Here is a 21,667-nt window from a genome sequence, read left to right on the forward strand (position 1 = left end):
TAATAATTCGTGTGTCTCGGGAAACAAATGAAAATTTAAACATGCGCACGCGCCCCATCGTCGCCGGTCGGCCGACGTTTGACTGTTGCACGTGGTCTACTTTATTGCCATTTAAATTTTCTTCATAGAATCAAAATGTAAGAAATCAATGTAAAAAATCCAGGAATTTCTTTAAATTTAATTTAGAACACAATTTATCAATAAGTTATTCATCAGTACTGAAATATTGGATATTTGTCATCTCAAATTTTTCATGTTATTGAACATTCACGATATTGATATAACGGATCGAACTTTTGAGTTTAGAAAATATTTTTATCTTAGCGGTTTATAAAAATCAGGATGATTTTTCTCTTTCAGATGCTAATAATTAAATATATAATAAAAAATTAAATATGTTTTCTTGTTTTACTCAAAATTAAATTTTTTCCCTTAGAGCTATTAAGAGAGACAAAATTTTAATAGAAAATCGTAAATATCTGGGAAATTTTTTACAAGATTGAAAAATGAAGAAAAAAATCTTCATTGAAATGTACTGATTTTGAAAAAACAAGCTTTCAGCATTATAACGCTAGACGTATATAATTTTCAAATATCTTCCTTTATAATTTGATAGACTCAATATTAAAATGGAAATTTTTATATTGTCAGAAAGAAATATTTATTTTTACTTAATGTATCTAGATGACAGTTTTCACGTTTCATGTTCGATTGTAATTTTTACATTATGTCCAACTGTCTACTATTTTATGAATTGCTGTTAGAAGAAAGTTATAAAAAAATACCAAAAAGCGGAATTAAATTTTGGTTTTGTATAAAGATCTTTAAAAAGGAGTACAAAATTTTCTTAAAACTAAATCTAACAACAAAGAGCCAGATAATGTATTTTTTGGATAAATTCATCATTTTATTCAAATATGAAATTCCTTCCATTTTTTTTTAATTATGGAAGAAATAAACATTTTTATTGCCCTTTTCAAATAAAAAGTCGGGTTTTTTGCATGATTGTGGTTCTTTTTCCCAAACAATCCTCTTTTTGTTAATGAGGTCATTAATTTATAATGCATTTTTTATTCATATTCTCATTTAAAACAATTTTAAACAAAAATATTAAAATTATTAGAGAATAAATTTGTTGACGAACAAAAAATTTTAAGAGCAAGGTTTTTTATTAAAAGAAACCATTTAAAATAATTATGTTGTCGATATTACAAATTTTGAATGGAATTAAATATGTAAACAGTTAAACGAGTAAAATGCAAACAAACATTAAGAACAGTGTTGGCAGCGAAAATCAAGCCTGCAACCTCCCGTCTACAAACATGACGTGCTACGGCCTGAGCCCAATCGACTAGCCGGAAAGTATATTTTTCTATCCATGACTGGCGGAGAAAATTTAAAAGCGAAACTTCCATAATTGAAAGTGGCATGGGGCGCGGAAAAATTCTAATTATCAAAAATTCTAATTATAGAATAATTCCGTTTTCAGGCGATATCTTAATAAATAAAAAATTAATAATAATAATTTAATTTGATAATCATAATTTTAAACAGTAATACATAACAATAAAAAATAAAAATATTAGACTGAAAAGACATGTGTGAAAAGACATTATATAAAATTTTTAACATTGAAAGGATAGGGGTTTTGACAGGGACCAACAAAAAACTTCGAATTATCGGCGGTTCGAATTATAGAAGTTTCACTATATATACAAAGAAATCAAAGATAAAAATGGCGTCAAGGTCTTGAAAAAAAAACTAAATTAATGTTTCTAAACGTAAGGCCTGGGACTGGCCAAAAAACGAAGTCCAAGAAGAACAGAAATAGTTTATATTTAAACGTAAAAAGATAACACGTGTTGTCACAAGTATAGAAATATAATACTTCAATGACTTTTTGATATAAAAAAAGAACCTAATTTTAAACAAACCCATATTTTTTCTTAATATTAGATTTTTAGAGTATGAGAAAAAATGACATTTTTGTATGATTGAGTTACTTCTTATTTCAATTTGAAAAAAATGGTTTTATTTATAACATGGCCTTAGCTAAACTGTAGAAGCAAGTCGTAACTTCCTTTGACTTTCAAAAATGCTTCTTAGACTTTCCAGCTCTTAAAAAATGCATGTACCACTAAATTCACAAACATTTAAAATATGCAATATTTTAGAAGACATTTTTCCTGGTCTATAAGAAAATTATAGCTTGATTTTTAGTCTTTTGATTACTTCAACCAGAAAAAATAGTAAGTGCATATTTAACCACAATTCTGGTTAATTTCACCAGACATTTTTTTAGTGTATTTGAATTTCAATAAAAGTTAGCTGAATCTTTACATTCACTTTTCTACTCATTTCCAGAATATATATAACTTAAATTTAAAAAAACTTTTTAATTCAAATTTGTTATGAATATTTTATACTAACAATTCTACATGCAAAAAATTACCCCTATCTTAATACACGTAGGAAAAAATATTTAATTTACCAGAATTCAAAATTTTAGGACCTCTTTGCTACATTTTGGGACTAATTTTGATTTCAAAATGTTTTTAGAGTTCTTTAATATCAACTCTTTAGAACCAGCAATTTCATATCTTCGGCTCACCAATCTATTGGATCACCATGTGTAAGTATACATATCTTTGTAAAGATATATTAAAATTATTTTTTCATTCACTTAAAAAGTAAAATTGGATTATTACCATTTTGGATTTTAAATGCACTATAATTTGGCGCGATCGAATATATAGCTGCCTGTCGCACCTCTACAAACATGTGACGGAACCAATCGGTACATGTCGCGCCTCTACAACTATGGCCGAACTAAAAGCAATATATATACTATATATGCAGGACCACAAACTTGCCTGCCGCGCTAACTACCGGCATCTGGTGCAACTAATCTCATGCCGTATCTAGGACCTAATATCTTTGGTATAACGTTGCGCAAGCTTAGAACAAATATTCTTTGCTTAGGATTAGATGCCATTTTATTATTTTATTAGATGCTGCTTTTTAAATACGAAATAATTTTAAAGTACAGTTAGGATCTATACACTTGGTTATTGCTGTACCTCCATACATCTAGCCCTGTGTGTCAGCCATATTGAAACTGTAAATACACAATTAAAATTATAATACTAGCCCACTATGTGTAGGATTAGAGTTCTGAGCCAATTATATTACTTTGAGAACCGTAACGAGAATGAGAATATTACCGAGAATATAACTGAGAAATAAATTCTCTGAGAATTTATGAGAATCTTAGAATTTATTTTAATTAATAGAAAATTGTGTTTTTTTTTATGACTTCGGATGAAAAATCAACTCTTTTTTTTAAAGATTTTATTTTTTATTTTAAGGTTTACCTGTTTTAGCAGAAATTAAATCTTATTTTGATAAAAATGCAACTGTTTGGTTAGAAATTAAGCTATTATGCTACATAACAATTTCGTAAAAAATTTATATTTTGGTATTGAAAAATGATCTGAAATATTTTCTGGATGAAAGTTCCACTTATAACAAAATTTTCTTTTTTAGTAAAAATTCATCTGTTTCAGTACAAAATTGATATTTTTAGATAAAAATACAACTATTTGGTAGAGAATTCCACAATTTGGTTGAAAATTCATCCTTTTTGGTTAAAAATTCATCTTTTTGGATTAAAAATTAACTTGTTTGGTAGAAAATTATTTCTGGTTAAGAAATTCATAGTTTGATCAACTAATTTTTGAAATTTTACCTTTTTGATTTAAAACTTCATCTGGTATAAAAGAAATTTCATTGTTTGTATGAAAATCGCTTTGTTAAGAAATCACTTTTTTGTTAAAGATTTATATTTTAAGTTGAAAAGTTCTCTCGTTGGTAAAAAGTTTAATCATCATGTAAAAAATTAATCTTTTTTAATTGAAAATTAAACTACTTGGGTCAAAGTTAAAGTACATTGTGAACTTTTTCTTTAATGAAGGCTTATATCTGGTTGAAAATTTAACTATTCAGTAGAAAATTCTTCTTTTTTTTTGTTTAGAATTAATTTTTTAACAGAAAATGTAACTTCTCCATTTGTTTAAGATTGATATTTTGTACAGAAAATTTCGCGTTTTTCTTGATGTAGAAAATAATTTTTCAGTTTTTAATTTCCTTTTTTTGCGTAAAAATGCATCACTTTCGTGGAAAATTAATTTTTTGTTGAACAGTCATATTTTTTTAGGGAAAAATCTTTATTAGTTAGAGATTTGTCTTTTTGGTTTAAAAATTCTTTTATTTTGTTGTATTAATTTCATTTTTTAAATTAAAATATAAACTATGACACTTTTTCGTTGGCAATTTGTCTTCTTAGGTTGAATATTCAACTGTTGTGAACCAGTTGCAGTTGATAAATTTAAAAAATAATATAAATTGTTGCTTAAAAGTACAAAAATGTGCAACTATATTATCTTCAGTTCTATTACAGATATTAAAGCGATTCAAACTGCAAACTGTAATGGATAGGCTCTGTATTTATTTTCAATCACCCGGAAGGATGTGTTAGTCTTATTTTTTGTGAAAATCGCGATATTCTTAGACATAGCTCTACAATTATAAACATTAAAAATTAAAGAACTTATTGGATTACTGAAAAATAAATTGCAAATCGTCGAATTTGTATTTATTTTTATTTGGAACACAATTTTTAATTATTTCATTTCAATGACTTCATTTCAAATTAATGTTTATTCTTGAACTCTTCCAGACCAATATTTTTAAGTTTTAAATGATTAATTTTTGTGAATCTCCATCTAAAAATAGGGAATTTTTAAGGCATTACATTAAAAATATAAAAAAATGCAATAGAAGATCGGTAGGATTATAATGTTCAAAATTTATAAATTTTAAGTCTTTGAAGTCGATAATTTTAAAAGTTAAGTTTGTAAATCAGACACACATAGTGGGTCTGATAACGACCATTAAAAGATACATGAAATTTAGTGACGGTGTTGCTCTTAATCTCATGCTTCTTATGATATTGAATTAAAAAAAAAGTGAATAAAAATAAATTAAACCTTTTGAGAACTGAGAGTTAGTATTTGGTATATAATTTCGCTTCATCATTTTCTAAACAAACGTTGTGTACGTTTTAGGGAAAGTAACAATATCCATACATGTACTAAATAAAGTCCTTTGGCTTAACCCCATTGAATCATTATATTTTACGTAGATACAATTTAGCATAAGGAACGACTCTGTGATTAAAAACAACAACGTTTCTAATTTCTCTGTATCCAGGCATCGGATATACATTTCAAAATAGTGATACACATCACTTTCTTCATTACTTAAATTCGGTTCTGTCAGCAAAAAATTCAGTACTTTGACAGCTGTAGGGGTTTGCGTTTCCGAAAGAACTCTGAAATCACACTTTTCCCAAAAAATACTATGTTTTTCAGGAATCACTCCTTGTCGCATCTTTAAAATGAGCCTGCTTGGTTATTTCACGAATGTCTCGTTTGCAATTACTTTCAATCGCTCTAAAAATGCTTTAGAGGATGGTCTTTCATGGAACCGATTCGACTAAAAAAATGCAGCATCGTTTCGATGCGTAATTTCCGAGTTCTTGCTATAAAACGTCCGAATCAATATCCTTGTTTGGATCGCCAATTGACATGAGGGTAATTTTTTACATTTTTGCCTAAAGAGTATTCGTTAACAGCAGCATATGCTGCAAAATGGTCCAATAATGATAAAGTGATCCTGGTGATAGCGTTTGCTTAATTCTAAGTACGGAACTAAACAGTCCTCTCCTTGAAAAAATATACCCTGACACTTTATGAAAAATATATTAAATAATTATTTGGTGAGCCCGCCACCATCGATACCTAGTTCACCTATGAATTTAACTTCTAAGTTTTTATTGACAATTTCCTTATCAGTGTAGAGCTGAAGTAGATCATGGAGACAATTCTGCCTAGATATTTCGATTGTCGTCCTTTCTGTGTCTTATTCTAGAGATGGGAACAGGAAAGAACACTCAAAGTTTAAGATTTCTTCTTGATCGACTGAAATAAATTATCGTTTATAAGTATTCATAATAATTTTAAAAGTTGACCATTTTCTATATCAACACGTTAAATGGATAACTGCTGCAGTGTCTTCATCTGCATCCGAATCTTCAAAATCTTCAACCTGTTCAACTGGATGTAAAAAATGCACCCTCCTCGTTCTTTGAACTCGGTTGTCATAACAATCGCTGAAGTGGAATTTCGAGCTGGTGAATGGGATGAATTGCTGATTGTTATTGTTGGTCCAATTTGGCTAGCTTGAAGCCACATATTGTTAAGAGATCTCGAATATGTCTAGGATAAAGCCTAATTATGCTTTCTTTTATTTCCTCCAGTGAGCTTTTTCTAGCAATTTCTAGCAGCTCTTCAGCTTTCCTTATAAAGAGTAAATTAAATTAATTAATTAGTACATTTTTCTGTGAATCATCTATCTGAAACACGACCATAGAAAGAAAGGAGGGTTCAAAATCGCTTTCAAATATAATTGCGTTGCAGAGGAGTCACGTTAGACGTTAAAAATGAAAAATTTGGAAACCCGACGGTGTTCTGCTGATTTGAATGAAACCTTTCGCATTGTGTTCTTAAAGTTGTGTATTGAAAAGATTCCCAAAAAATCGATTTTAGAGTTTAAAAAAATTGGACAAATAAAATCCTAAAGCCACGAAAATACTGTGCATATGTATATTGGGGTTGCTGAAAAAATTTTTAACATTAATTAAAAAAAAATGTTAACAAACTATTAATATTTGCCATACATATTCTTTAAGGCATTGGTAGGTAACATAAAAATTTAACTCGAAAAAAAGTGTGAAACCATCCAAATGGAGCAAAACACACACAATAAATGGTTTTTGGCTCATATTTTGGAAACGGTGCTTTGAAAAAAATTATTTTCTACAGACAGATATTGCTCTCAAAAATTACAATAAGAACGCCGGTTTGGATTGTTACTCTGCAGTTTATACTTTCAGAGTATTTAACCCTCAGAGTAGAGGGATGTGTATATAACTAAAACCCCCTGAGCAAAAAATCGTACTAGCATTCTTATTGTAAATTGAAAAGCTATTTTTCTGTTAAAAACCATTTTTTTCAATGCACTGCTTCCAAACTAACAGGGAAAAACATTTTTGGGGGTATTTTGCTCCATTTAAGTACGGTGTCACCCTTCATTTCGAGTTCAACTTATTTTATGCTACATAACAATTCCTTAAAAAAGATGTATTTCATGTTTTAATAATTTATGTTGAGTTGTATCTTTTTTAATAAATATTTTAAAAAAGTTTGACTGCTATTTTGAATTATTGATCCTGAAATTTATAATCAGCAAAGCCAATATACACACTGCTTTCCTTGCTCTAGGTCCTCATATTTTTCAGGTATTCAACTTAAAAAAACATTTTTCAGAATTTTTTGTTTAAAAAAATAAATAACAATTAGCAGAATTTTTTTTACTTTTATTGCGAATCTTTAGCAACACAATGCAGAAGGTGAAACGCCGCCAGGCTTCCAAGTTTACATCTTACACGGAGAAAATTTGTTAATTAAAATTTACCCAATTCGTTGGGTAAATGGAGGACATTACTGCATTTAGACAAAATTTATAATTATTGTAGGATTGAGTACATCATAAAATAACGCAAAGTGAGGTAAATTTTTTATTAAGTTAATGGTATGAAGTTTATTTTCTTGTGATATTAACGACTAACCTAAGTGAAAATATAGATTGCAGAATTTTTCTTAGAGATTTTTACTTCTATTATAAGAGAAATTACACATTTGTAAGGTAAGATGAAAATCACTAGGGACGTAAACGTTGTCCGGGCTGAAGTTTAAAGCCAGCCCCCCCCCCCCCCCCTCCCGAGCACAAAGTTTAACATTTTAAGTTGCGGTTCATATAGCAGGATTTAAAATATTGAAAATTAAATAATTTAGGGTTTCAAGGTTACAAAATTTTTAATAATAAAATTATCTAATGTTTTTATTTACTCCCTTTAAATTTATAAGCTCATTCATTAATATAATGTTACAATATCCCGTGTAGAAATGATGGCCGTGTTCGGGCCGGATTCCGGCAAGGTTGCCCTGCTTGTATCCGGAATCTGGTCAGGCTGCCCGGTCGGATTCTAGTTGGTTTCGTCACGCTGCGCTGGTCGGATCCCGGCCGGATGTACCCGATCGGATCCCGGATACAAATAGGGTAACCCGGTCGGAATCCGACCGGTTTTTGACTGTGCTCCTTGATCGCATTTTACTGGAGCCTTTTTACCACAGCGAACATATTCTGTCAACTGGTAGAGATAAGAATCTTTGTCAGCACTTATTTCCACCTGTACAAAGATGTTGGAATTTCAATTTAAGAACTGCATTCATAATAATAAATATATTAACTACAAACATTGATTCAATGTAAGTACTAAAATTTAGGTTATGATTCTTAAGTTTCTATAAGAAATTGAATTGTAAGAAATTAAAGTTAAATTGCATAACAAATTTACCTAAAGCGTAACTTACTTTGCATAGGTTTTTTTACAAGAAATAAAATAAATTTCAGGGGTGTCACGTGACGTCCTAACCTATGAAACCGGTTGAGAAGATTGATTTAACATTAAAGTAGAATAATATTAAAAATGCTTACTTATTAACAAAATAATTCTCTACCTTTATAAATAATCCGCTTGCTCCAGGAAATTTGATACAATTTTGTGAAATTTAACAAATTTCTTAACAGATAACCTGGCGTCCACCGACGTTTTACTGCGTTTTTAGAATTAAACACTCCGGAAGTCGCCGAATCGTTATAACGTGCAAGCATGATAACGTAATTCAAAACCTTGTTTGGAAAAAGTTATTTCTCTTCTTATTACATTTTTTGCTTATTCAAGATAATATATAAATACATTAAAAATAAGCAAAAATCGTATCACAAAAAAAGAAGTATAGTTTCACTGGGAAACTATTTTTGAAAGTAAAAAAGAAATTGGTCAACGATTTCGCAGTCACGGCAAGTCTTGAAACCGCAGAACCAAAAGTGGGAAACCATATAATTAAAGTTAGGTTAATTTTTCTTTCATAATTGATAAAAAAAACACCTAAAACCATTTTGGGCCGACTGGGTCCCGGTGGGAACTCGGTCAGATCCCGGCCGGGCAATTAACAAAATAGTATCCCGGTTTGACCCGGTCAGATTTTGGCCAGAAACCTTCTTCTGGTCGGGTCAAGCCGGGCTATTTGTACACGGGATAAATTCATATATTTATAGAGCGGTAGACTTTGTTTTCGAAACTAAAATAAATAAATAAAATAAATAATAAATAAATCGAAACAAAAGAAAAAAAATATGTAAAAAAGCAGAAGTTTTTCTATTCTATTATTGACTGTTTTAGGGAGGGAGGTCAACTCCAGTGTTACGCTGATGTTAAAATTACATACGCATACTGTAGAGAATGCACTATGCAGTGGTTGGGGAAGGGATGGGGGTCAAATTGACAGAAAAGCTCTATATGCAATATATCTATATCCGTCCATATCTATCTATCTATCTATTTATCAATCTATCTATCTATCACATACATATTTAATATCTATCACGTACATATTTAAAAATGTGTAGCGCAAAAAAGATAAGGTCTGACGACTTTAATTTTGAAAAGAAGATGAGTTTCACATGAATAGCGCGAGTAAAAATACTGAGAACCTTAGAAAAAAATTCTCATCATACCGTTTTTATGTAAATACATGAAAATGTGGGCCTTTTCACTCAAAATGACCCTGTTTTACAACTACAGAGAAAAAATTGATACCTTCCTTCCTACCTGCCTGCCTACCTATTAATTACCTGACTACCAGCTACCTACCTACCTACCTACCTAATTACCTTCCACAGTTTCCAAGTGGAAGTACATCACTGGCATAGTACTGGCCCAGTAATTAAATTCAATAGATAATTTAAATTAGATAAAAATGTCTAAGGTTTCGTATTCCCGGGCTAAAAACCATATAATGACATAAAATGTCATTTTTAATTACTTTTAATGTATTGTAGACTATTTTACAATGGTTAAAGCTTACATAAACTATCACTTTTTCTTAAAATTTAGAATGTATCATAAAGATAAAAATTATTTTTTCCCCCTCAAACAAAAACAAAAAAAATTGTGTTCGAAATATTTCTTTTATAGTTCTTGGAAAATTTAGAACACGTGAACCATACTTTTAAACATATTTTTTATATTTTTCATTCGCAATCACCGTGTTATGAGCCTCTAAGGCAGCCTGAAAAGTAAGCGTTAGGAACCCTGTTGAATTGAAAGCCACATAAAACTTTATTTAGAATATGTTTTCTGCTACATAGATTTCGAATTTCTTATCTCATCTCTATGACATCTTTTTTCCCTATCATATGTACAAGGTCCTAGAATTTTTGGCAATCATTAACAAACGTGTTTACAGTTTAGATTTTACCCGAGCCAAATAATTGTTGTCCAGTCGGACAAGAATTGAGGATTACTAAAACCTCACTTTTTTCATTAATTTTATTCTTTCAATTTCTGAACCACTTTTTTGAATCTATAAAAACTATATGAGTATTTTCTCACTCAAAGAAACAAACTATACGGCCACCGAAAAGTAAAAATAAGTTTTTTCAAAAAAAAAATGTATATCTGTGTGTGCGTGTGTGTGTTATGTGTAATAAGCATGAATTGATTCAATTTTTAATAGCAGAAATAGTTTATTCATGCCGGCAACGAAACAAAATCGAAATGAATACATGAAAAGTCTTGGAATTTTTCCTTCAATAAAGCGGCTTTTGCCAATATAAAGATAGTTTTGTTTTTTAATAGCAGGAGGGTTTCAGTTGTAGGATTTATGTATCTTTCAGCCTTAGGTAACCAATAAATGGATCTGGTACAATGGATCATTAAAATGGCTTTTTCAAATACATGAAAGTTTCGTGCCAAAGTTTTATATTAACTACTTTAATTTGATCATAGAATCAAAAAATGTTGTACTCCCAAAAATATATTTGAACCTGGGTTCTTTTCAAGAACACCTACGTAAATTATGATGATAAAAGAAAATTCTAAATTGAAGAAATGGTATATATAACGAATGGTATATAAAAATTACAATTGTTAATTTTTTCTAGAAAATGTTACTATCATTTTCACAATAATGTAAAGTATTTCCAGAGGAGAAAAAATATTGTTTAACTATCATTAGAATATTTTTTAAATACAGAGATGGGCAAAAGTTTTTCCATACCCCTTTTTCATGACTGATTAAGTTTCCTTCATTTTAATTGTACCAGAGCTAAAACATTTTCTCTTTAAGGGCATGTGATACTTCGTCGTGTGGTCAATCGGGTACAGATCCGACGGCTTTTTTTCCACAAAAATGAAAATTTTCAAAAACTGAATTCGGAGATGCTATAAAATATCATAACGGATGTCCCCGGACTTTTTTTCAGGGATAATAACAAAAAAATGTTATTGTGCTAATTAACAAATTTTATGCATGTGTATTGTTTTTTGGTTAGGGTGATTTTTAGCTCTCTGTCATTGCGATAATGTAGGTGTCTATCGTACCGATTCTGTCGGTAAGCACTCTATAATAATTATGGTGTAATCATGGACCAGATCTGATGAAACTTTGCAACTAATGTTTAATTTTTCGCCACTGGGAAATTATTTATGGAATAAACTTTTTTGATTGCCTGTAAACAAGGTCAGTTCCGGGAGATTAGTTACTATGTTTATTTGCAAGTCCAAAGTTTTCGGCCAAAAATATTGTGTAGTTTGGAAGTAACGCACAGGAGAATTGTAACATACATAACCGCCAAATATACACACGTTATTAGCAATATCAAAAAAAATTTTGAAAAAAAAACACAAATTAAGTGTGCGGGGACGTCCGTGAGCATGTTCGCTATCATTTCCCAAATTTTTAAGACGAAATATTGATTATCCTAGAAAAAAAGGCGTCGGAACCTAAAACTCGTGAAATCGATAATTTTCTAAGTATCACATGCCCTTAAAGGGTGAATTGCTATCGAAAATCTGTATAATATGAGCCGACGGTGAAGCCAATACGTCTAGATTTTAAGTGAATATTGCAAAAATAGTGTATATTTCAATGTTTTCTTAAATTTTCTATAAGTTCTGAAATAATTAACACTTTTCAATGTTCTTAGGTGCATTTTGAAGCTTTTTTCACCGCATCACAACAGCTTATAAGCAAAAATCGTAAAAATTCCCTTTTCGAATTGCAAGGACTTGAAGTTGTAACAAAAAAGTTGGAAAAATTGTAATTTTCTTTTTGATAAAAAAAATATGTTTGTCAAATATATGAAACATATAATAATAAAGTTTCTATGAAATGTCCTAAAATATATTTATTTAATTTTCATTCTGATTTGGCTACAGATAAGATGTTCTCAAATTTTTCGAACATTTTGGTTAGAAAATTAAGTTCTTGCAATTCGAAAATCACGTTTGTAGTATTCATGCGTATAAGCTGTTGTGATGCGATGAAAAAATAGCTTCAAAATAAGCCAAAGAACATTAAAAAATATTACTTATTTCGGAAGTTATTGAAAGTTTAAAAGCACATTGAAATTTACACTTTTTTTGTAATATTTACTCAAATACTAGAAACATTGACTTCACCCTGGGCTCATTTTATACAGAATTTCTGAGCAATCAACCCTTTACAGAGAAAATTTTGTAGTTCTGGTATGATTAGAATTAAGAAAACTTAATCAGTCATCAAGAAAGAGGTGTGCGAAAACTTTTGCCCAACCCTGTTCATTAAAATTCCTTTACACTTGGAATTAAATAATAACAATTGTTTATTATTATTTTCACATAGAAAAAGTTAATGCAAATCTCTTTAACCAAATTTTGAAGCAGCTTCAGTGCAAAAAATATATCCCAGACATTGGTCAGCAAAATCAAATAATATTTAGATGCCATATGCAAAAATGAGAAAAAGATATTTCAAATTGCGACTGTAAAAGAGAATGCTGTTTTTCAACTTTGATAAATCCCCTTGAGCCCGACAACAAACAACTGATGTGATTATGTGAAGAGCAGATATGTTCTTTTTAGAAATAAAACATAGACATAAGTATTATAAAAAAAAAAAAATCATTATTTGATCACAGTGAAAACTATTATTTAAAATAGTAAAGCATGATAATGTTTGTGAAAGCGTCATACATCAAAATTTTCTTGAAATCCTAACCTCTCTAACCTTAGGTACAAAATAACTTTCGTGAAATACGTTTTATAGGAAGCATGCTAATCTAAAAAAATTGTATTGCTGTCGTATAACTTAAATTATTTTTTCTTTTAAACAATAAATAAATCGTCCGGGACGCTTTAAAGTGAAATTGTACTAAGTGAACTTCTTCTGACGACTTGGAAATTTTGAAGTGCGGCAGAAATATAACCTGAAAAAGACATTTAAACTAACTTCAGCCTTCGAATTAAACTATGTCGACTAAATCTTTCATAGAAGAATTCGTGTATAGTTTATTCATGTATATCGGTGACGCGAAATTTATTTTACAAATTTTACTTTTTCGTTTTTATCACGTTCTTCAAGTTTTGCACTAAAAAAATCAATATATCCTTTATTTTCCTGCACATACAAATTTGCACAATACATTTAGAGAAGTAGCATATACATACATGTGCACTAACACACGCTCAATAGTTCACAGACCAAATGTACGCGACACTAGTGTTGCACATGTATGGCCACCATATTTCCATTGTGTTGACCGCCCCTGGATCGATCACTGTAATTTTCCGGTTGTGAACTCTTTTGTTGAAGTACTTCCTTCTTTAGCGAACACATTCTGATCACGTATTTCGTGGTTCGCACTCGATTTTCCCAAAATATCAAGTTTTCTAGATTATGCTCAATAATTTTATATAAAATATAATACATTTTTTATTTACCTCTGTTTTGGATTGTGTATAAAGATTTTGAAGAATAAAGTACAAATTGTATTTATCATGATTAATTTAATGTTTGTTATACATCAAAATTAAATCATATTAATTCTTATTTCCTTGTTTTTATCATTTTATTTATTATTTTTAATCTTGTTTTTTACGACTAAAAAAATACGTTTCCTATCAAAACAATATTCGTAAAAGATTTGTTAAATGTTTGTAAAATTTTTTTGGTGGAATAAATTTTTTCAGAACGCAAATATAATTTCTTTATTCTTAATTTTGTTTTTCAAAAATAAAGCAAAAACTACTTATCCCACAAAAAAGTAATACCTAAAAATTTTGCTATTTTCATTTAGGTTGCGATAAAAACTTAAATTTTCGATTTTTTCTGAGCAAAATTCAAAAAGTTCTTCGCGCAATCTTGTAGGGCCTTGAAAAAGTCACGTTTTTTTGCTTGACATTTTCCCATATCACGCTTCGTTTTGCTTCAAATCTTAATTTTCATTTTATTTTTTTTTTATTTTGAAGATTCTATAAGTTTAGTCGTTTTTATTTTAAATTAAATAAAAACTTAGATTTTCGATTTTTTGTTAGCAAACTTCAAACAGGTCTTTAGGCAATCTTGTAAGGTCTTAAAAAAGTAACGTTTTTCTTATCTTTACTTTTTCCCATACCACACTTTTTCTGGCTGCAAAAGTTCATTTTCGATTGGTTTGTTGAATTTTGAAAATGCTATAATTTTGGTAATTTTTATTGGATAAAAAAAAGTAATTGAAGAAAATTGTTCTTATTTTAGTCTACTATAAAAATATGTCGGAAGAATTTTCAAATATTAAAAAAAAGTGGTCTCAAAATGTTCAAAATGCTCCAACTTTTTACAATTCCTTCAAAAAAAGTTGACTAACGAACTTGTCCTTTCTTTTCATATCTTTATACAGTGTACAAAAGGGACATCCAATCGAATAATTTCTTCAAATGTTAACGTGTTTACAGACGACAACAACAACGACAGACAGCGACATAAAAACTATTTTTTCTGACTCATGGTGTCTCGAAACGTCGACATTTAATGGAATCCGCGAAAGTCATTTTTCACACAAAACCAATAAGGTAATCTGACCATTACTGGGGCAGTTAGGAAAAGCTAACCCACATAAACACAATTTTAAAATGGGGAATTGGAATTTTTGATACAAAAACCGTTATAATATGAGACCAATACATTATTTGATCTTTTAGAACAAAAAATACATTCATAACTATATAGTTTATTAATATAAATCATTTTTTAAGGTAGTCAGATCGCCCATTAGTGGGACACGCATTTTGGGACATATCCTCAAGTGGGACACCAAAGAAGCCAATACTTGCACAAGGAAAATCTAATGGAGTTTATCAAAATAAAATGGCAGAATTGACTAATAATTTATGACAGAATACATTAAAAAGCAGGAATGGATTGCGATTACTGTTTCATTATTTGTTCTAAAACAGTTTTTTAAAGTCGTTTATTGAAACCTCTAATTCTAACCTCAAATTTTGCCATCTGCTTAGGTAAGCAAATTGATAATAATTCATAAATTTAATTTGTTAATAAAATTAGTAAGTATGCATAAAAATTTAATATTACAGAGTAATATTATCGATTTACTTGCAAAATTAAACTATTTGTAAGTAAATTTTGAATTAGAATTCATCTTAATTCAAGTTAATAAATGAATTGAAAAATGTATTGAAGCGATTTAAATTATTTTTTGGTAACAAATTTTATTGTTTGGTTGAAAATGTAATTGACTGAAAAATATGTTTTGATTAGTATTTGAACTATTTTGGTGAAACTTCGTCTTTATGTTTCGAAAGTTTATCATTTTAATTCTAAATAAAAATTTTTTAGAGAAAAATGCAACTGTTTTGTTAAAAATGATATTATTATGGTAGAAAATTTAACAATTTAGTTGTAATATTTTTCTTTTTTTAATAAAAAATCTTATTTGGTTAAAAAATCATGTCATGTTTAATTTGTAATCAAAACATTTTTTGTTTAAAATATCGACTATTATATGTTGCGATAAGAAATCATCTTTTTTGATAGAAAATTAGTCTTCTTTATTTTAAAATTGAAGAATTTGTTAGAAAATTGAAGTATTAGGTTAATCAAAAAAGTTAAAATCTAATCAAAAAATATAATAGCTGATATGTCAATCAAAAACATTTTAAATACATATTGTAAGCAGTCGAAGTATTTAAAAAAGAACGAATTTCCAATCAAACTGATGAAGCCTGAACCTAAATAGATTGATTTTCAACGAAAATTGCATTTTTGGCTTAAGAAAGATGAAATTTGTGATTAGACGAATTTTCAAAAAAATAGTTCAAATGTTAATCAAAAAAAGATTTTTCAGCCATGAAATTAAAAAAGGATTTTTAGTAAACTGTTGAATTTTCAAGTCAAAAAGATGAGTTTTCTTTAAAACGGTTATATTTTTAATTTGAAAATATAAATTTTTAACAGAAAAGTTAATTTACTTCATTCATCTTAAAAAGTAAAATGATAACATGAATGTTATTAATACTTCATATAAATCTATAGTATTACCCCAGATAGCACAAGAGTTTGCAGCAAGCTTGCCTAAATCTTGCCATGCAAGTTTCGGAAGCTTGCATCGCAAGGTTCCTGCAAGCTTCCCGCAAATAAGAAAATGTCCGTCATGTGGCAATATTGCTAAGCAAGATTGAAGAAACGTTTCCTGTCAATCTTGAACTTGATCCATTGCGCATTAGTTTTGCATGGCACCTAGGGCTGCGCATTAGTTTTTTAATTTTCTCCCAGAATGCCGCCTTACGTGTCTACAAAAACGTATGATATATGGTACTTAAAAAAAGGAATTTGTAATACGACTTACCGACGAATCTTCCTCCAATGTTCCATCAATATTGCAGGCAAGCTTGCGGGAAGATTCCCATGGCAATGGTCCCTTAATCTTGCCTCTCAATATTGCCGCATGGCGGACATTGTCTTATTTGCGGGAAGCTTGTCTACGCCTTGCAAAGCCAGCTTCCGGAACTTGCATCGCAAGGTTTAGGCAAGCATGCCGCGAACGCTTGTGCTAACTGGACATTTTAATGCATACTTACTAATTTTTATTGAAAACTTTAATTTATGAGATGCTATATTACATTAATTCCATAAGCAGTTGGAAAACATTGAGGTTAGAATAGCGGGTTTACATAAAACTACTTTGAACAACTTTTTTCGAATAAATAATCAATTGAACGACAAGGTTGTGTCATATCATGGAAGCGCAATTTCGCAACTCACTTTCAAGTGTCTGAAACTGAGCCAGTCAGCGACAGCTCGTCCCGGTTTAGGCAACTTCACAAATAGTTTTTACTGCTCGACCGGGTTTAGGCAACTTCACAAATAGTTTTTACTGCTGAGCAGGTTAAGGACAGGTAAGAGTATAGTCAAACCGAATACCTGAAATGAAGTACTCGAGAGCAGTGTTGCAAATCGAACATACGGCTTCGATCCAGGGAGAACCCAGAAGATTTTTCTAAGTAGGCAATTGCAAATTTTTTAAACCAAGTTTTCAAATAGATTATAATGAGACGATTAATTTCCTTTTATTTATATTTCTTAAGTATAATGTTTACATTCGTAAAACAAAATGTAAAAAAATGTCTTACTACTTTATTAAAAGATAATTTTTCTGTTTAAAATTAAGTTGAAACAACCAAGCAGTTGAAAATTGAACTATTTGGTTAACAATTCATAAATTTTACATGAGGATCAAACTATTTTGTTGATAATTCGACTTTTTTGGTTAAATTCAATTGTGTTTTTCTTCCAATTTAAATATTATTTGACTGAAATATCAAGTATTATATTTGTGCTTGAAAGTTTATCTTTGTATGCAACTATCTTTGTATCCAACTATTTAGTTAAAGAATCTTCTTATTTGATTGAAAATTAATGTTCTTGATTGAGAATTCAACTTTCCGGGCACAAGTTGCGAGTCGGTAAATGACGAAAGTTAGCAATTTCTGAAATGATTTACCTATGAAGTTTCTGCTCAATTAGTTACCACAAATATATCTTTGTTGCCGATCAGGTGTATATAATATGGATATTATTACTACTATATATATTATTGATGTTAATATTATAATTATAAAATATTATATTATTATTAATAACTATTTGACTATTTTTAAATATAAATAATTCAACTTTCAACTAAAACAATTCGTTTTCTGCACAAAAAAAAATATTTTGAATAAAATACATAAATTAAAAAAATGGTTGAAATTGTTTTCAACGAAATAGCTAAATTTTTAAACAAAAATTTAAATTTTTATCCACAAGGCTGAATTATATACTAAAAAACGGAATTTTTAATAAAATATATGAACTTTGCACAAAAGAAATTTATTTTCCACCAAGTCTAATTTTCTATAAAAAAATTTATATTTAATCACAGTTAATTTTTCGACAAAAAAGAATTATTTTCTTGTACTTAAAAAAATTAATTTTTAAACAAAAACAAACAAAAATTGTCTACAAAATAGTTAGATTTTTTCAACTAAATTGATACATCAACCAAAAAAAACTACATTTTTAACAAAGCAGATCCAATTTTAACCTAAAAAGTTGAAAATAATTAAAATTCTTTGGAAATGCTTTAAATGATTGAAATTAATTGAAAATGTTTGGAATGTTTTAAAACATCCTAAAATATTAAAAATCCTTTGAAATCTCTTGAAATTTTGCAGTGCTCTTGAAAATTCCTGGCAATTTTAAAAATACCCTAAAATATTTTAAATCCTTTAAAATCTCGTACTAAATTATTAAAATCAATCGAAAATTCCTTGGAGTCTATTTAAATATCCTAAGATATATCAAATCCATTGAAATCTCATATTAAATTACCGTAATCAATTAAAGATTCCTTGCAACATCTTGAAATCCTCTCAAATATTGCAATACCTTCAAAACATTTTGGCCTACCTTGACCTCTTTCTTAAGATTTTTAAAGTACTTTAAAATTCTTTGAAATACCTTAAAATTATAAAAATAAAATGAAAATTCCTTGACTTCTTTTAAAACATCCTCAATTATTGACAATCTGTTGAAATCTTTAAAAAAAATTTAAAGCTCTTGAAAATTCCTTAAAATTTAAAAAATATCATGAAATATTTCAAATCCTTTAAAATCTCATTTTAAATTACTGTAATCAAATGAAAATTCCTTGGAACCTTTTAAAATACTCTCAAGTATTTCAAACCTTCAAAATCTTTTGAAACACCTTGACACCCATTAAAGATTTCTACCATACTTTGAAATTGTTTTAAATAACTCTGCTAAAATTGCTAAAATTATTTGAAACTCCTTTGAATTATAAGAATAAATTAAAAGTTTCTTGGCATCTTTTAAAACATCCTCAAATATTTAAAGTCCTTAAAAATCTTTTGAAATCTCTTGAAATTTTTAAAAGATTCAGATTGAAATTTAAAAAAAAAATTTCAAAACGTTAAATATTATAATTTTGTAGATTAGAGTTTTGAAAATGGAATCGATACAAACCCAAAACTTTCGAAATCTTATTTCCAACTATGAAATATAAGTAATTTTCCACTTGATGGAATTCAAGTCTGCAAAGTTTGAATTGTAAACTTAGAAGTTTATTAACAAAAAATTATTGATCATAAATAAATTTAAAGTGTTGAAAATTTAAAAGTATGTTTAAAAAAAATATATATATGTAATTATATAAAAAAAATCGTTTTAGAAATAGTTAAACTTTAACTCGAGTAATTTCTATTAACACTTTAATTTAATACTATAACTAATCTCCAAACATTAACATTTTTAACATTTTGAAATTTTTCTGTTTTCTAAATTCCAGTCTGAAATACTTTCATTTAGAGATTGCCCAATTGAAAAACGCACGTTTAAATTTTGAACGCTTTCAATTAATTCATGATTATTAATTTTTTATATATAAATCAAAATTTGAAGACTTGAATCTGATCGAGTTGAAAATTATTCTTATTGAATAGTTGAAAATGTTTGAAAATTATATTTCCAAAGCAATATTTGACAGTATTTAAAAATGTTCCAAGGAATTTTTGATTGTTTGTGTTAATTTAATATGAGATTTGCTTTAAAATATGCATACAATTTAATATATTTATGCATATTAACTGTTATTAATAGGGAGAATAGGCCCAGTTCGCCCCTGGATATTAATGATTTAGTAGACAAAGTAAGATATGAAAAAAATAAGATATATATGTTCGTTTTTTATTCTTGCAGTTGATTTCTTCAATTTCTAAGAATTCTGCGAGTCACTCAAAAAAAAAAACTGTTTAAGTAAACCGTCTGTAATTAAGTCTATTAATAAACATTACGAGTTTACCGCAACATCAATTTTTGTAAATGGAAATTTTCAATTAAGTAATTTCATTTCATGATCAAATGTTTTCCAACTGTTTCTAAACATTATTGATTCAAAAGAAAATTTTAATTGCAAATGGGTTTTCTAATATTATAGGAAATAACACTGTTCTTAAAATTTTTCTATCGTTGTATACAATTTGTAAATTTTCAAGCTTTGAAAGAGGTAAGAACAATGAAATACATAATGGGAAAAAAACTTAGAATATCTTAATGTATTAAATAATTGTGTTTTGATTTTAAAACGTGTAAAACCTTGTTTCGGAAATCCTGCTGATCCAAAATAGGAATTTTGTGTATATTTGATTCAACATCTTTTACTATTTCCATCATTTGTTTTGCCTTAGTTTTTATAACACGGTTACTAAAACCTTGACCTAATCTGAGAATATCTGTGAATGAATCAGGAATTTGAATATCTGTCAAATTAACAAACCAAGGATCCTTACCTCCTTCAAAAATCCTATGTAAATTTAAATTTTGTTCTTGAACACTAGTTTGCTGATGAATTTAATTTGAAAGTTTGTTATCATGTTTTACATCACTGCTTAAAAATCTTTGATTGAGGAGAATCTGATGCTTTAAAAGATTAATAATTTCATTTTGTTGCAAACAAACTTCTAATTCACTTCTTATTCTTGAAATTCTTGACTTTAAAAAATTAACATGATTTGAAACATCTTTGATAAATAAATTTAGTAGTGAAAATTTAAAATTGTTTAAAGTGTGTTCAAATTTTGTATTGCAAAAATTACTGTGAAAAGAAAAATCTTGAAATTTGTTATCCAGGAAAAAAATGTTTTTAGGTAAAACATCGTTTCTTCTACATTCAATCAGAAATTTTTTTTGAAGAAAACTGCCTCTTAATTTCTTATTGATATCACACCATAATTGCACCTTTCTGAATACCTCAGGACCATGTTTAACTCTTATCTGATTAAAAAACATAATATCCTAGAAATTACCTCCAGTCCAAGTCAGCTAAATCAAAATTTACAAAATTTAAATTAGACCAAAATCCAAATTAAAAATCCCATTTAACGTCCAATAATCAAATTGATGCAAAATCTTGTTATACAAAACAAGAATCCAACGACCAAATTTGGACCGCAACGAATAAACGAAAACCAAAAAACCCTATTGTAATCTGAAAAAAAACCCAAAAAAAAACAAAAAAAAAACAACAAAAAAATAAAATAAAA

General features: G+C 28.5%; 1 protein-coding gene across 2 annotated transcripts in view; it reads right to left on the bottom strand.

The window, feature by feature from the left end:
- Nucleotides 1-4,857: 4,857 nt before the first annotated feature.
- Nucleotides 4,858-21,667, bottom strand: part of LOC117176818 — a 37,670-nt gene continuing 20,860 nt past the window's right edge. Inside the window, exons 4-5 of one of the 2 annotated variants that reach the window (XR_004467623.1) lie at nucleotides 6,092-6,419; nucleotides 4,858-5,987 (exon numbers count right to left, since the gene is read on the bottom strand). Coding sequence is in view for 1 of the 2 variants with exons in the window: in XM_033367139.1 (XP_033223030.1) it covers nucleotides 6,278-6,419 (142 nt within the window). In the remaining variant the exon portion in view is untranslated. Of the gene's footprint in view, nucleotides 5,988-6,033; nucleotides 6,420-21,667 lie in introns of those variants that run through there. The other variant, XM_033367139.1, reaches the window with a different exon arrangement.

Source organism: Belonocnema kinseyi, chromosome 7 (assembly GCF_010883055.1).
Source record: "Belonocnema kinseyi isolate 2016_QV_RU_SX_M_011 chromosome 7, B_treatae_v1, whole genome shotgun sequence".
Taxonomy (NCBI): Eukaryota; Metazoa; Arthropoda; class Insecta; order Hymenoptera; family Cynipidae; genus Belonocnema; species Belonocnema kinseyi.